A 15,145-nucleotide genomic window follows, 5' to 3' on the forward strand; every position below is an offset into this window, starting at 1 on the left:
ATTATCCCTCTCAATCTTTAAACGGGGATGTCTGATGAGCATGCATGTTAATGAACAGATACATTACTCACTACTCTCATCTTCATCACTATTTAAACACAAACTATGGATTACATGATTTTAAAGCCATAATATGCTTCTTGCTTGATATGCATCTTGGCTTCATTTTTTTCCTTCCTCTTTCTCTTTATGAGATAGACGATAAAGATGGAGGAGCAATTTTTAAAAGATTGTGTTATCAGGTTTAATTTTAGAAGATCAAATAGAGACAGAGGGAGGTGGTTTGGGCGTCCAGCATGATGTAAAAGTTTACTCTTCCCAGTTGTACCTCTTGAACTTTATACAGCACCACAACATCATGATGTTCGGGAACTACAAGGACATCTCGCTGCAACGATGACTCTAAAACTTATTTGTTCTCTTATTTGTCTTGTGTTGAGTTCAGACTCTGCCGAGGCTAAACTGGTGTGCTCCTTTCCGTCCGTCATCATTGCCTGTTTCCCGTCTTCCTGACTCTGTCTGCTCAAAGCTGGTCTTCCAGGGTCACTGGAGGGTAGCGGCCCGACTCCTCCATCCCTCCCTCATAAGTGAAGCAGGACCCAAAACTCTGAAAAGCTTTTAAGTAGGCGAGCAGACAATAATGATGACAAGGCTATCGGGAGGGAAGGAGGTGAGGTCGGTGGGGAGCGAGAGGAGAGCGAGAGGGATGAAGTTAGTCATTAAGACGTGAAACAGTGTCAGAGAGAAGCAGCGAGGAGCTGTGCATGTGTGTGTTGGGATAAAGGGGGGGTCATGGAGGAAAAGGGGGAAGCATTCCCTGGGTATCCAGAGCTTTTAGGCAGTATGTGTGAGGAGCAGGGGAGACGGTAGGCCCAGTCGGTTGTGGCATCACCTTCGGGAGCGGTCGGTGTAGCGAGGGGTAGAAAAAAACACGGGGGAGAGGGTGAGTGAGAGCGCGGTGCAAAGTTGAGTGAAGTGGCATAGTGTCGGTCTAATTGCCTGATTGTACTCAAGCCATTCTGCCGCTTGGTGACTCCGAAAGAAGGCTGCTTGCTCAGTGTGTGTGTGTGTGTGTGTGTGTGTGTGTGTGTGTGTGTGTGTGAGAGAGAGAGAGAGAATGTGTGTGTCATCCTGTTAAAAGCCTTACAGGCCTTTAATTCTGTACAAGGTACAGGAAGAGTGAAACACGTTAGTTTATGACTGGCTGGTAATCGGACCTCATCGCTGCTCAGCCAAGAGAACATACACACTCACTCAGAGCATAGCAACGTTAATGCACCTCCTGCACACACACACACACACACACACACACACTGTAAATACATAACATATGGTATGTATGCTTGCATGTCTTCATCATAAGCAGTCATGCACAGGTTTAACATTCAGCACCATGAGTCTGTCACTGTTAGATTTTCTCCATTTACAAAGTCTTGTGCCATGTTTGAATATCTATATCGTATTATTTAGGTCGAGTGCACTCAAATCGCTCTTTTTTTTGCAGCATTTCTGCCAGTACAGACTCAGGATCTGCTGTAGTTTTACCTAAGGAGCAACCACTACAGTTAGGGCCCAGGGGCCAGAACCGGCTCACCAAAGGGTCCAGTCTGGCCCACTGGATGGCCTTGCACGCCTAACAGTGATGCACTTGTGAAGACTAAGAGGTGCCAGGTTCACAGGCTCTTAGTCATCTGTTTTGTAAATGGATTAGCATTTTTTAAATGTTCTTCTTAAAACAAAAAAGCAAAAAAAATTTGAGGTGTTTATAGGATATTATGTAATGGTTTTTACTGGTCCAGCCCACCTGCGATCAAATCAGACTGTATGTGGCCCACGTGCTAAAATGAATTAGACACCCCTGTTATGAAGGCTTTAAAATAAAAAATCAGCTTCTGCCTGCAATGAACATTTCTGCCGACAAGATGATTCTTTAATTGTGCAACTTTAATTAGTCATTATTAGTCAAATTTTGTCCAAATCATCTAAGCCTGTTGAAATAGAATGAATTTTACAGTTTTATTGAAAAAAAACGTTAGAAAACAATAAATATGGCATGGTTTACATGTTCCCTAAGTCAAAGCAGTTTTCTTATTTTGCCAAGTGAGTTTGTACATTTTGAAAAACATTGTGTTTTATGTCTACATCTGCCAGTGGGCCATAATGATAAGAGTAAGCATAGTAATATGTCAGTTCCACTACAGGAAAGACTGGATGTTCTCTGCACTTAGGTGGAAAAAATATATGTGTATACATCGGTATGACATCGGCTGTCGGCCAAAATGAGCTGAAAAATACCAGCAGATCAGATATCTGCAGAAATCCAATATCATACATCTCTTACTACAGTTTAAGTCCTTTAAAAATTGTCTAACTGCTGCTGTGACTTAATGCAATGTTATCATGCATCTTAAACTTCACATCAACTTGTCCTGTTTAGTGTTTCCTCATGCTGATACATTGGACAGTATTATGTTATCCAGGGTTCCCGCAGATCATTAAAAAGTCTTAAAAGGCACTGAAATCATAAAGTACGGCCTTAACTGGCATCATAATGTCTTAAATCAACCTTTTAAAAGTCCTAAAAATCGCTTAGACATGAAAAGTAGGATATTATAAAATGTTTTTTTCTGATGTTGCATCATTAAATCCCCAAATAATCAATAATATCTATTTTTTAAATAACTTACCGAATGCCACTGCTAATGTCACACAAGTGAGAAGAGAGGGGTCAACAAAACTCATATATATTTACCACATCCGGTCAAATGACAAATAAACAAGCTTTATTCAAAAAAAAAGAAGAAAACCAAATGGATTATTTTATAATAATAAAATATGTTCATTGTTTGTTTTTTATGTGTCCCACATTTGAAGCAGATCATCGAACTTTGTAACTTGACTAAAAAAAGTCGTGTTTTATGTTATAATAAAACCAATTTGGACAAAATTGTCCCGAAACTTTTTTCTCTTCAATTTTGTAAAATTGGTCTTAAGTTTAATTTGGAATGGCATTAAAAAAAGTTTTAAGCAGTCTTAAATCTAACTTGCCTCTACCTGTAAGAACCCTGTTATCACAGATATATTGTTTCGGTGTACACGTAGGTCAGTTAGTAAAACAAAATTGTTGTAGATAAATGCCAAAAATGTAGATATAGAAACAGTGCTATCTTAAAATATTTGAGCACTGTTTTTTGCTTTTAATGTCCCGCACAGTTCATATATTTGTGACAGCTCAGCTTCATGGGATCCTTATCAAAAATGTGTGTTTTGTAGTATGTTGCAAAATGAATGTTGGACAATTTATTGTCATCAGGTTTGTTTTAAATCTCTTCTTTTCCTTTCATGTCTTTTACTTTCAGTCTTCCAGTAATTGATTCAAGTCTCTCAGCTACACAGACATGAACAGCTCAGGCTGTACTTAAATTTCCACTGAGCACTAAATATGACCTTCAGTGTGACTAAGTGAGGATAATTAGGCTTTCTAATGTGATCAGCGCCGTGCATTTAAATTCATAAAGAAACGAGTAGTTATTAAATCCATAATTAACCTTTTAACCTGAGTGTGGGTGGTCGGGTGTTTATATGGATGCGTGGGTGTGTTGGAGTGCATGTGTGTTGTATATACTGTACATATATGTGAAAGAGCAAAAGTTGGAGAGTCTTGTTGACCTCCCCTCATGTTATCACTCACACCTTTCTTTTGTCCCTCTTGTCTTGCTGTAGCGCTGTAACGCCATGGCTGAACAGAAGGGGGTGTTGTTGTCCTACTTGACTCAGAAGGCTCAGGTTCCTGGACAGGTAAAATCACACATTCTTCTTTTTAGGATCTACACTTGTAAAGGATAACTTGTGTTAGGGTCGTCACTTTTATTTTGGCGTTTGTGCAAAAATCTCATAACCTTTCAGCAAATTGTAATTCAAGTGGACTGAGAGAAAACTAGACTCCTGCACCTCCTCTTGGCACTTTTTTTTAGGCTTTAGAAAATATATGACGGGAGCCTTTACTCAGTCACAGGTCATTTCAGAGAGAGAGGATGTTCCTATCAGCTGTTTTATGAATGCAGATGCGTGCGCACGTTGCCTCAGTGAAAGCTGAGCAAGCAGAGAGAGTTGCTATTCCTGCATTGGCAACAACTGCCCACACATCAAAGCTAAGGAAGACGGGCTTCCTAAAAAGAGTCTAAAAGAGAGTCTAACCATATTGGCGAAGCATTTCAGAGATGGAGAGAAACTTTGCTAATAGTTTAGCTTTCTGCTAACTGAAGCAGAAGACTCATGGCTGCGGCTTCATGTTCACATTTATGTAGCTAACGTTAGCTACAGCCTGGAATCATAGTGTGTGCTTTGCCTCGCCCCACGCCGCTACCCACCACCTTGCCAAGAGGAGAGCTGGCAGAAGCTACCAAGACGGACCCCCAGTCAGCGACTAAGACACCTCAATCCAGTTGGCACAAACTCCAGCTCTAGTGGACCAGACAGCCCTGACTTGCCACTGGATCAGCAAACTTTCTGTTGCTGCCGTTACACAGGTTATAGCCATCGAAAGTGAGTCACTACAGGAGGTCTGTCTCTGTCGTTGCTGCCTGCTCTCTTCCTAGCGAAACCTGGCAGAGCGTAGGGTGGCTAGCTTGCAAATTTTTGACTCATTTGTGGTCTATTAAGCCCAGTTCAGACCAAAGATTCGCGACAAGACAAGTTGAAATAGGCAACAACTTGCAATGTGCCGTTCTGCCATGTTCTAAAAACCTGCCGGTTCACACCAATGCAACTAGATGAGACGGTGTATCATCTCTCTGCCAACAACTCTCTGTACCTACGTTCTGAATTGCAGCTTTCCGGTTTTATTTTGTGGCTGAATATAATTTGTAGCTTCTTAAAATATGAACCAGCTGCCGGCGATTTGACCAGCTGACTTGCAGGTGACACCATCAGCCAGCCTGAGTCGAGCTCAGACGGCCAGTTCACACCGCTTCAACTTTTCTCTGCAACATTCTTAAACGGTTTCGTCATGAATCTTTGGTCGAACTCAGCTTAAAACGGGGTATCAGAGCGGGGTCAGGAGGGGCTGAGTGATTATGAAATAAGAGTAGACCTGAATAAATCAGTAATTGGGAAACACTGGGTCACTGGTGGAAGGAGCTTCAGACAAAGAGGAGAGCTCCAGGAGGCGTTTTCCAAATATCCGCCTACCCCGGCTTTAATTGTTCTTGTGTGTAAATTAATGTTTGTCTGCACAGGCGGGAAAGATCAAGACCCTGCTGAGCCTGATTCCAGACTTCGCTGAAAAGGGGGTGTTGAATGCGTACCTGATAAAGTGTCATGGTAAGACTCACACACGCACACACACACACACACACAGTTAGTCTTGTGCAGCAGGCGGCTCGCTGGCCTGTGGCTAAGTCAACATTAGCGGACGCATTAACAATGCATCAGGTCAATGAGTGTGTGTGTGTGTGTGTGTGTGCAGACATTCAGGGGTTAGGAGAACACATGTCCTCTAATGAGTTAGCTGTCCTGGCTAGCCTAGCGTGCTAATCGCAACACAGTACACCACTCAACTTTTCTTTTTTTTTTCCTTCCCATATTTTCCTCCTCTCGCCCTTTCCACCTTTTCACTCCTGTCTGTTTTACTCTCCTCATTTTTTCATCCTCCTCTCCTCCTTCTATTTTACCTACCTCCTCTCCTCACGTCCCCCCCTTCCCTTCACCTTCTCACCCTCCCGTCTCCCCTCTTTCGTACTTTGTCACACCAGAGATGAGCAGACATGACTATTTAATTAGCATCAGCTAGCTGGTCGGTCAGAGCAGCCATAGGGGACACAATTAGCGATGCTCTGCTCGCCTTTGAGGGGTTTTCTTTTCTTTTTTTGGACCACAGTGACCTCACCTTCCACTTTGTCTCTTTGAAACACACAGCACACACACTAGTGCTGTTTCAGAGTTACAGAAGATGATTTCAGTCATCATTCAGGGTTCATCTGCCTGCAGAGGGAGATGGGGCTTTATCTTCATATGGTGTTTATTTTACAAAGTTTTGTTTGTGCAAGTGAAATTTTAGGGTCTTTTAAAGCAGTGAAACTCAAAGTTAGGACAACATTTTTTTGTTTTTTCCGTCTCTCCCATGTTCCATCGTCACGTCACACTTGGAGGAAACAAACTAGACTACACACGTTTTTCTTTTCAGCCTGCTGCTTGTTTAACAAAACCAGCAGCATTTTAGAAGTAACACATTGTCCTGCTAAAAGCACGAGTGCATGCAAATATTGGACGGTATGCATGGGCATTCAAGACATCAGTTCTCAGCACCACTAAATGCTGTGTTCATATGGGGTCATGTTTACCATGCTCACGAGAAGAGACTGTATGAAAGCCTGAGAGCTTTGAGTTCACGACTAAATGTGTTCTCAGTTCGGCCTCTCCGCTGCTTTCAGTATACCACTAAAATACAACAAATTGCTTGTTGAATTAAAAAAAAGAAAGGAAATGATTAACATTCTTTAATTGAACAAATTAAACTGAATACATAAGGCCCCAGTAATTTAGAGCCTCCAGTTTTGACAGATGCCTTCAACTAGCATCTGGCTCAGGAAAATGAATATCCTATATATATATATATATATGTATATCATTAAAGGAGCTATATGTAAGAAATCTAAAGCAAATAGTCGTAAAATCATCCTAATACGTCACAGAGACTAAGGAATAATGTTCATATAACATACTGATCTCACTGACAACAACAGTACAGCCAGAATATTTGCATTTAAAAAAAAATTTATGGTCCGCAAATCCTGTTTAAGGCCCAATCCCATTTCTCATTTTCGCCCCTACCCCTCTTTTTCGAGTGCCCCTTGCCCCTTGCAACAAAGTTACAAGGGGTAGGGGTTGAAATATTCCCCTATGAAATGGGACAACCCTTCATACCCAGAAACGTCATCATTAGTCATCAGTGACGTCATAAAAAGACGTGACGAGTATGTTGCCAGGGAAACCTCACAACTAGTGATTTTTTTTTTTTTGTTATGTTTGTTAGAACAAATGTATATAATACATTGAAATGACATTTCCGATGGTTATCGTAGTCTTTAAATCTTTAGTTACGAGGAAAATACTTACATTTATGGTTTTCTTTCATTGCCTCTGAAGCCTTCCCTGCCATCTTGCCGGTGATTCGCAAGGCATTCTGGGAGATTTCTCGTAGCACTCACTTTGAAGTGTGCCTCTGAAAAAACTCCGTTTGGAGGGCCATATAGCCCTAGCACTCCGCCCTTCCCCTCTGCCTCAGTGAGAATCGGGACATCCCTACCCCTGTGCGTGATCACGCAAAACGGAGGGGTAGGGGCAAGTGGTAGGGTAAAGGGGTGTATTGGGATTGGGCCTCAGTTTTGAATTTGTGTTTGGGCCTGTTGCGCCATCCACCGCCGTCTACCAGTCACGCAGTCAGTAGAGTCTCAGCATCAGTTACAGTCTCGACTGAGCTACAGCAGCACGGCAAGCAGCATTAGCAGTGTCCCAGTACATAGCATTAGCAGCCGGCTCCTCCTCAGCTGTATCCCGGCAGCAGCGTTAGCAGCAGAGAAGCCGGACTTGCTCGAACGGTCCGCTGGAAAACCGAAGATCAAGGACGCGGCCCTGCCACGGCAGCCACCCGTGGGCAAACAAATCAGTCTCCAGCGTGCCGTTGTCCAGCAACCTCGGACATGACTCGCAGCAGTATTTTGAATTTGAGTCCAGTAACCGTTTTGGCCACATTCTTATATACAGCGCCTTTAAGGAATGTCTTACGATGTCAGAAAATCAAGCAACACCATGCAATGTTTCCTGTCCTATAGTCTCATTATTGCAGAGACTGCTCTTTATTCAGTGGCAAAAGAAAAGATTTGGCTCAGTGACCTTACAAACGCACTTCACCTGGAAAGAACAGGACACACTTATGGACAAACGTTCATATTTTGACAAGGTTCGGTCATCTTTCACTAATTATCTTACTTCTATGACCTAAAATCGGCATTTTGACGGAAGGCCAGGGCTGGTGGGGTGGTGTTACTGTATTTTTATTTTCATCTTTTTGTAAGTGTATGCATGTATATGCTGTGTGTATGTGTATATATGTTTTCTCAGTTATTACTGTTTAGAAAAATTACTTCAGTTATTACTTATGTTCAGAAAAAAGGGAAAAGAGCATATTATGATCCAACCCCATGTATGTGTATTGAGATACAGTACTTGCTCATTTATGTGGTTATATGTCAACATGCTCAGATACAACACATTTGAAGCAAAAGGCACCAATAAAAAAAGAATAATAGTTAAGTGCAGTGTTTCACTCATACTCTTCAGATAACTAAAGAAAAAAAAACAGGGCAATACTGCAGTCTCTCACGACAGGTTGACATCACAATGACAATTAAAAGAAATACGATATATTGAGCTATATACTTACTGATTTAAGTTTTGTGTCATTTGCTAACTGTCCCTTTCTCTCTGTCATCTGGCAGTTCTGGATAAGGACTTACCGTCAGCGAAGGCTCTGTATGAGCAGATGCAGAAGGAGGGGATTGAGGTAGACGAGCTGTCACTCAAACGGCTGGCTGCGCTTTACCGCGATGCAGGCGAGACGGTGCCCTTCACTGAACCCCCCGTGAGTCTCTCTCGCATGCACACACACACACACACACACACACACACACAAATAGTTGATCTACAGTCACTCACTTGTACATGTCATTGAGTCTGGTGTTTAAGGATATTGCACAGAATGTATTTGAATGTCCCACAGACACAGAGACTTCAGATCATATTGTCAGTAACAAAAAGTGATCCTGCGTCCTCTTAGTTACACGAGTCAGAGACTGTGCCTGTATTGTTGCCACCTCTGCTTCTCAGACAAGCACAAAAATATTAGCATAGATAACTTCTCTCCGCGTCATTCAGTCGCCACTTCTGATGCGCCCTTGAATAACACACTCAACATCTCAGACCTTGTGTTGCTGCTCAGTGGCCGGCAGCAGAGAACAGAAGTAGAAAAGCACTAGGAAATGATGGATGAGTGCTGAGCCAGGCTGCACTGGGTACGTTGTTTTGCCACAAACAATATTGACTCTCTGAGTGCTGATAATTTCCACTCTGCCCTTGTTGCGTCTCTTACTGCAGTGCTGTACAGTGTGGCAGGACGATGGAGTTGAAATTAGGGATGCAACTACCTGATTATTTTTATCACTGATTCATCTGTGGATTTTTTTGTTTGTTTTGTCCCAAATATTTTAAAAAATTTTGAATTTACTGTCACATAAAAGCAGCGAATCCACACAAATGACAAGCTGGAACTGACAAGCTTTTGGCTTTTTTTACTTTTAAGAAAATTACTAAAATGATTGCTTGATTATCCAGATACTTGCCAGTTTAGTTTTCTGCCAGTTACCTAATCAACAAATCAATTAATCGCATCTCTGGGTGAAATTAGTGTCACAATAATAATCTGATATGTCCAGAAATGTCCCCATATGGCACATTAATTAATGTTCGGTGCAGTGATCTGTGCTCCGTTGTTAGAAATTAAATGAGAAATAACTCCTCACACGATAACAAAAAGTTAAATAACTCGAACTTTAAATTAGTTTTTATTACAGTGTTATTGAAATCAATAATTCAGGTAACGTGTCACGATCATGTAATTATACGATTTCACTGAAAGTCAATGAATGCTCATATTCAGTCATCCTCCAACTCTTCATTGTACTCACACACACAGACACACACACACACACACCTGTCCATATTGATTCGACCATGAACAACATATCATGAACAGATCTGTGTACAAATACAAACACACACACACATCACTGCCTCTAAACTGGTGCTGGCAGTTGTCCGGATGACGTTGTAATGCGTGCCACTGTGTGTGTGTGCTGTGGTCTGTGTGTGACCCGCAGTAATGTGACTGAGCGGTCCGCCTGCTCAGGGTAGTTCAATATACTCAGGCCTGCAGCAAGCCTCCTGTGTGTGTGAGCGAGTGTGTGTGTGAGCAAGTGTGTGTGTGTGTGAGGTCAGAGTACATACATTGTGTAAGCGAGATGGTGTCACTGCAATAGCCGCCCTCTCTTTCTGGCTCTGAGTGTTTTTGAGCATTTCAGCACGTTGCACGTTTTGTAACTTGATGTAGCCCTATTTTTGGCAGAGGACTCACACACACTCGTACACACACACACACACACACACACACACACACAGAGCCCTCTCAGCCCCAGCACTTTAATGCGCTGTCCCCTGGAGGCAGGTATAGAACAGAGCCCACCTCTTACCTTCCCGTCACTCACCTGCAGTGCAAAGATAGAAGGAGAAAGAGGGATGAAGGCAGAGCAGCTGCTGCATTATTCACCGGATGTCAGGGTAGTTAAGTGATGCAGGGTTTTATAAGCAAAGGAGAGTAAGAGTAGTCGCAAGGAGAGGGGAAGGTGAAGAGTCGTGGTGTTCAGAAGTTTCTACAAACATGTTTCAGGTAGAAATCCACCTGTCCTCATTTTTTTACCTCCTCTACATCTATATAGAGGCTGCTGCAGAAATAGTAACAACATTTTTCCACAGTAGAAACATACAACCTTATTTGTTAAGTGGCATGTACAACAAGTAAACAGAACTTGTATCATTCACACAATTTATTTCAAGTTTTCTGATGGATACAGATTGCAGGAAAATAAAGTGTTTAATCAATGCCTTGAAGCAGCTACAAGGAGCTTTCATTTAGTGTTGATTTTGGCGACCCCTGTGGACAAAAGCAGTAATGTTTCCATGAGCACAGTTTAGAATTGAATCAAAGATGCAATTAAGTATATATTTTACTTTTTGAACACAGCTGTTTGCAGGATGCACAGCGATGAAGTAACGTAAGTCTTCGTGGCTTTGAAGCATATTAATATGATTTAATTTATTAAATAAAAAAGACAAATTACAAACCTGTTCAAGAGGAAGACTTTAGGATCAGGTTTGAATCCTTTTAAATCCTGCATCTCTATCTGTTGAGTGAGTGACCAAAGTTGTCTTGTGTTCCACCTGTGCTCTATCACTGTCCCTTGTTTTGTTCTTCGGTCAATTCTTTTCTTTTTCTCTTTGCTGATTCTGCCTCAGTATCAGTCATAACCACAAATATAACATCAAAATAAAATTATCTCAAGACTTTGCCTGGAAAGATGTAAACACAGGCTCTTCTGGTATGCTCGCTGTAAATCGTTTCGTCTGTTTTTGTGGGGAATCGGACTGCAGGGGCAGACATTGAGAATGATGGTCTCGTCAGTATATAACTCAGACTGTTTCATAACCTCCTTGCAGGAGCAATGAGTAGCTCAGCTGGTAGAGCTAGCACCCCATGTACAAAGGCCATGTCCTTGCTGCAGCAGCCATGGGTTTCAAATCCAAACTGTGCCCCTTTGCTGCATATCATCCCCTCTCTGTCCACCTCTTCACACTACTACTGTCCCATCATATAAAGGCCAAAAGCTCAAAAAATAATGTTAAAAAACACCTCGCAGTTGCTTTTGGATTATAGTCGTATATATAGAGTATTTTGGCTGCAAAAATCCAACAGTGTCTTCATGTTGGACGCTGTCCAGATGACCTCTGTTACACCTGACAGTGAACGTCAGCTGTAGCCTCATGGTCCATGCTTGCGTGACTGCAATTTTTATAGCAAAACTAACTTCATATCAAACTGTTATCTCTTTATTTATCACAGTACGGCTTTTATGACAACAACCGGAATGTTTCTCTTTTATTTTGGGTTCCCTAATACGACTACTGACGCTGCTGAATGTGTTGTTTGATCATCCTGAAGCTCCACAGTGTGGGAAGTTCTTCTTTTTACTCTTGAGTAACATTTTGTAAATGAAATTGCCCACAAATGGAGCAGAGCAGGTGGCTTTATATAGCAATTTGGGGGCGTCAGTTATGCTTGACATCAAATCTCATGAATTAATCAAGTTGAAACGAGCGATTTACAAGAAGTTTGTGCAGTTGCTCAGAGAGTTTGCAGAATTTTACTTGGAAGTTATTTATCATAAGAACATGAAACCACATTGTCAACAGTTTTCATAGGGACTATTTCTTCAATAGAAAGTAGCTCCAGTGCTCACAGTGAGATTTGTGGATTAGCTAGAATATTACCGACATCGTTTCTGAAAAGAAATGCTGCAGTTTAATTTTTCAAATTCAATCTTTCCAGAGTATCTCTACAGTATGTTTGAAGAGGCCCAAATCTCTTACAGTTAACTCAAAACCTGCCTGAAGCAATCAAACCAAATCTAGTGAGACAATATGTTTTGTGATGAGGTTCAACTGATGATTTATCAAAGTGTTTTAACTTCCTGTCAGAATCTCTCTCTGTCTCGCTCTCCAGCAGCTGTTTATCAGCATTAATGATGACGTTAATAAACAAACATACGAAGTAAGACGCCGGCATAATCTGCAGTAAAGCTCTCACCTTCTCCCTTCCAAAAAAAAAAAAAACCCCCATCACAACACTTTGTCTGGATCAAAACACTGATTAATTAGCCAGGAACAGAGGCAGGGAGCGAAAGTGTGTGTTCGGGGAGTGTGCTACAAATCCCTAATTTGTGTATTAGTGGGGATTTAAAGATGAAACGAGACAAACCTGGCTGGAGTGGAGACTGTTTAGGCGGACCCAGGAGAGCTCCACTGCTGCTTACTTTTGAAGAGAGGGGCAAGATAGAAACACACACACACACACACACACACACACATACACAACTTACAGCCTTACTACATCACAGATGAGCATTCACTGCTGTTTGGTTTGTATGTTTGATGCTGAATCGTCTTTCTCTCTCTTTCCAGGAGTCCTTTAAATTTTATGCAGACAAGCTGAGAGAGAAAACAGCCAAATCCTAGGCGACAGCTGAGGCATAAAGATTCATCCTCCTCTTCCTCTTCCCTCCATCCAAATGTTACCCTCCTTTGTCTCTTTTTTTTATATAGGTTGTTGAAATGTTGAGTACTGTGTTATAACTGTTGGGTGTTAGACTCTGTCCAATGCGCAATTGATAATATTGATGATGACGATGATGATGACGATGATGATGATGATGACGATGATGATGATGATGATGATGATGAAAAATGTACAAAAGTATTTATGCTAATAAATGCCACATTCTGAGCCTGAGTCCTTGTGTGGTTTGAAATGTATATAGTGGTCTGTTACTATACTATGACATTTTTCGTAACATACTATACTATTACATTTTTACGACATACCAAAGTATGACCTTTTTTTAATAACACACTATACTATTACATTTTTACGACATACCAAAGTATGACCTTTTTTTTATAACACACTATAGTATGACTTTTTTATGACATACTATACTATGACATTTTTTATAACATAGTATAGTATGACTTTTATAACATACGATACTGTTACATTTTTTATGACATACTATGCTATGACATTTTTTTATAACATACTATTAAATTTTTACAACATACCAAAGTATGACCCTTTTTTATAACATACTATACTATGACATTTTTTATAACATACTATAGTATGACATTTTTTTATAACATAGTATGACTTTTTATGACATACTATACAATGACATTTTTATGACATACTACAGTATGATTTTTTTATAACATACGATACTATTACATTTTTTATGACATACTATAGTATGACATTTTTTATAACATACTATAGTATGACTTTTTTTATAACATACGATACTATTACATTTTTGCGACATACCAAAGTATGACATTTATTTATAACATGGTATGACATTTTTTACGACACACTATATGACATTTTTTATAACATGGTATGACATTTTTTATGACATACTATGCTATGACATTTTTTATAACATAGTATGACATTTTTTATAACATAATATAGTATGACATTTTTTATAACATGGTATGACATTTTTTATGACATACTATGCTATGACATTTTTTATAACATAGTATGACATTTTTTATAACATACTATAGTATGACTTTTTTTTATAACATACGATACTATTACATTTTTGCGACATACCAAAGTATGACATTTTTTTATAACATGGTATGACATTTTTTACGACACACTATGCTATGACATTTTTTATAACATACTATAGTATGACATTTTTTATAACATGGTATGGCATTTTTTACGACATACTATACTATGACATTTTTTATGACATACTATAGTATGACATTTTTTATAACATACTATAGTATGACATGTTTTTATAACATGGTATGGCATTTTTTACGACATACTATACTATGACATTTTTTATAACATACTATAGTATGACATTTTTTATAACATAGTATGACATTTTTTATAACATAATATAGTATGACATTTTTTATAACATACTATAGTATGACTTTTTTTTATAACATACGATACTATTACATTTTTGCGACATACCAAAGTATGACATTTTTTTATAACATGGTATGACATTTTTTATGACACACTATGCTATGACATTTTTTATAACATACTATAGTATGACATTTTTTATAACATACTATAGTATGACATGTTTTTATAACATGGTATGGCATTTTTTACGACATATTATACTATGACATTTTTCATGACATACTATACTATGACATTTTTTACGACACTATACTATGACATTTTTTATAACATACTATAGTATGACTTTTTTATAACATACGATACTATGACATTTTTTATGACATACTATACTATGACATTTTTTATGACATACTGTACTATGACATTTTTTATAACATACTATAGTATGACTTTTTTATAACATACTGTACTATGACATTTTTTACGACATACTATAGTATGACATTTTTTACGACATACTATACTATGACATTTTTTATAACATACTATAGTATGACATTTTTATAACATACTGTACTATGACATTTTTTATAACATACTATAGTATGACTTTTTTATAACATACTGTACTATGACATTTTTTACGACATACTATAGTATGACATTTTTTACGACATACTATACTATGACATTTTTTACGACATACTATACTATGACATTTTTTATAACATACTATAGTATGACTTTTTTATAACATACGATACTATTACATTTATTATGACATACTATGGG

General features: G+C 39.3%; 1 protein-coding gene across 1 annotated transcript in view; it reads left to right on the forward strand.

Moving 5' to 3' along the window:
- lrpprc (leucine-rich pentatricopeptide repeat containing) overlaps nt 1-13,171 on the forward strand; it is a 77,190-nt gene extending 64,019 nt beyond the window's left edge. The window contains exons 35-38 of the mRNA XM_050070943.1: nt 3,724-3,798; nt 5,238-5,322; nt 8,499-8,641; nt 12,850-13,171. Of these exons, the coding sequence (XP_049926900.1) occupies nt 3,724-3,798; nt 5,238-5,322; nt 8,499-8,641; nt 12,850-12,903 (357 nt within the window). The 3' untranslated portion in view covers nt 12,904-13,171. The remainder of the gene's footprint in view (nt 1-3,723; nt 3,799-5,237; nt 5,323-8,498; nt 8,642-12,849) is intronic.
- The last annotated feature ends 1,974 nt before the right edge of the window (nt 13,172-15,145 follow it).

The sequence above is a fragment of the Epinephelus moara genome, chromosome 19 (genome assembly GCF_006386435.1).
Source record: "Epinephelus moara isolate mb chromosome 19, YSFRI_EMoa_1.0, whole genome shotgun sequence".
Classification (NCBI taxonomy): Eukaryota; Metazoa; Chordata; class Actinopteri; order Perciformes; family Serranidae; genus Epinephelus; species Epinephelus moara.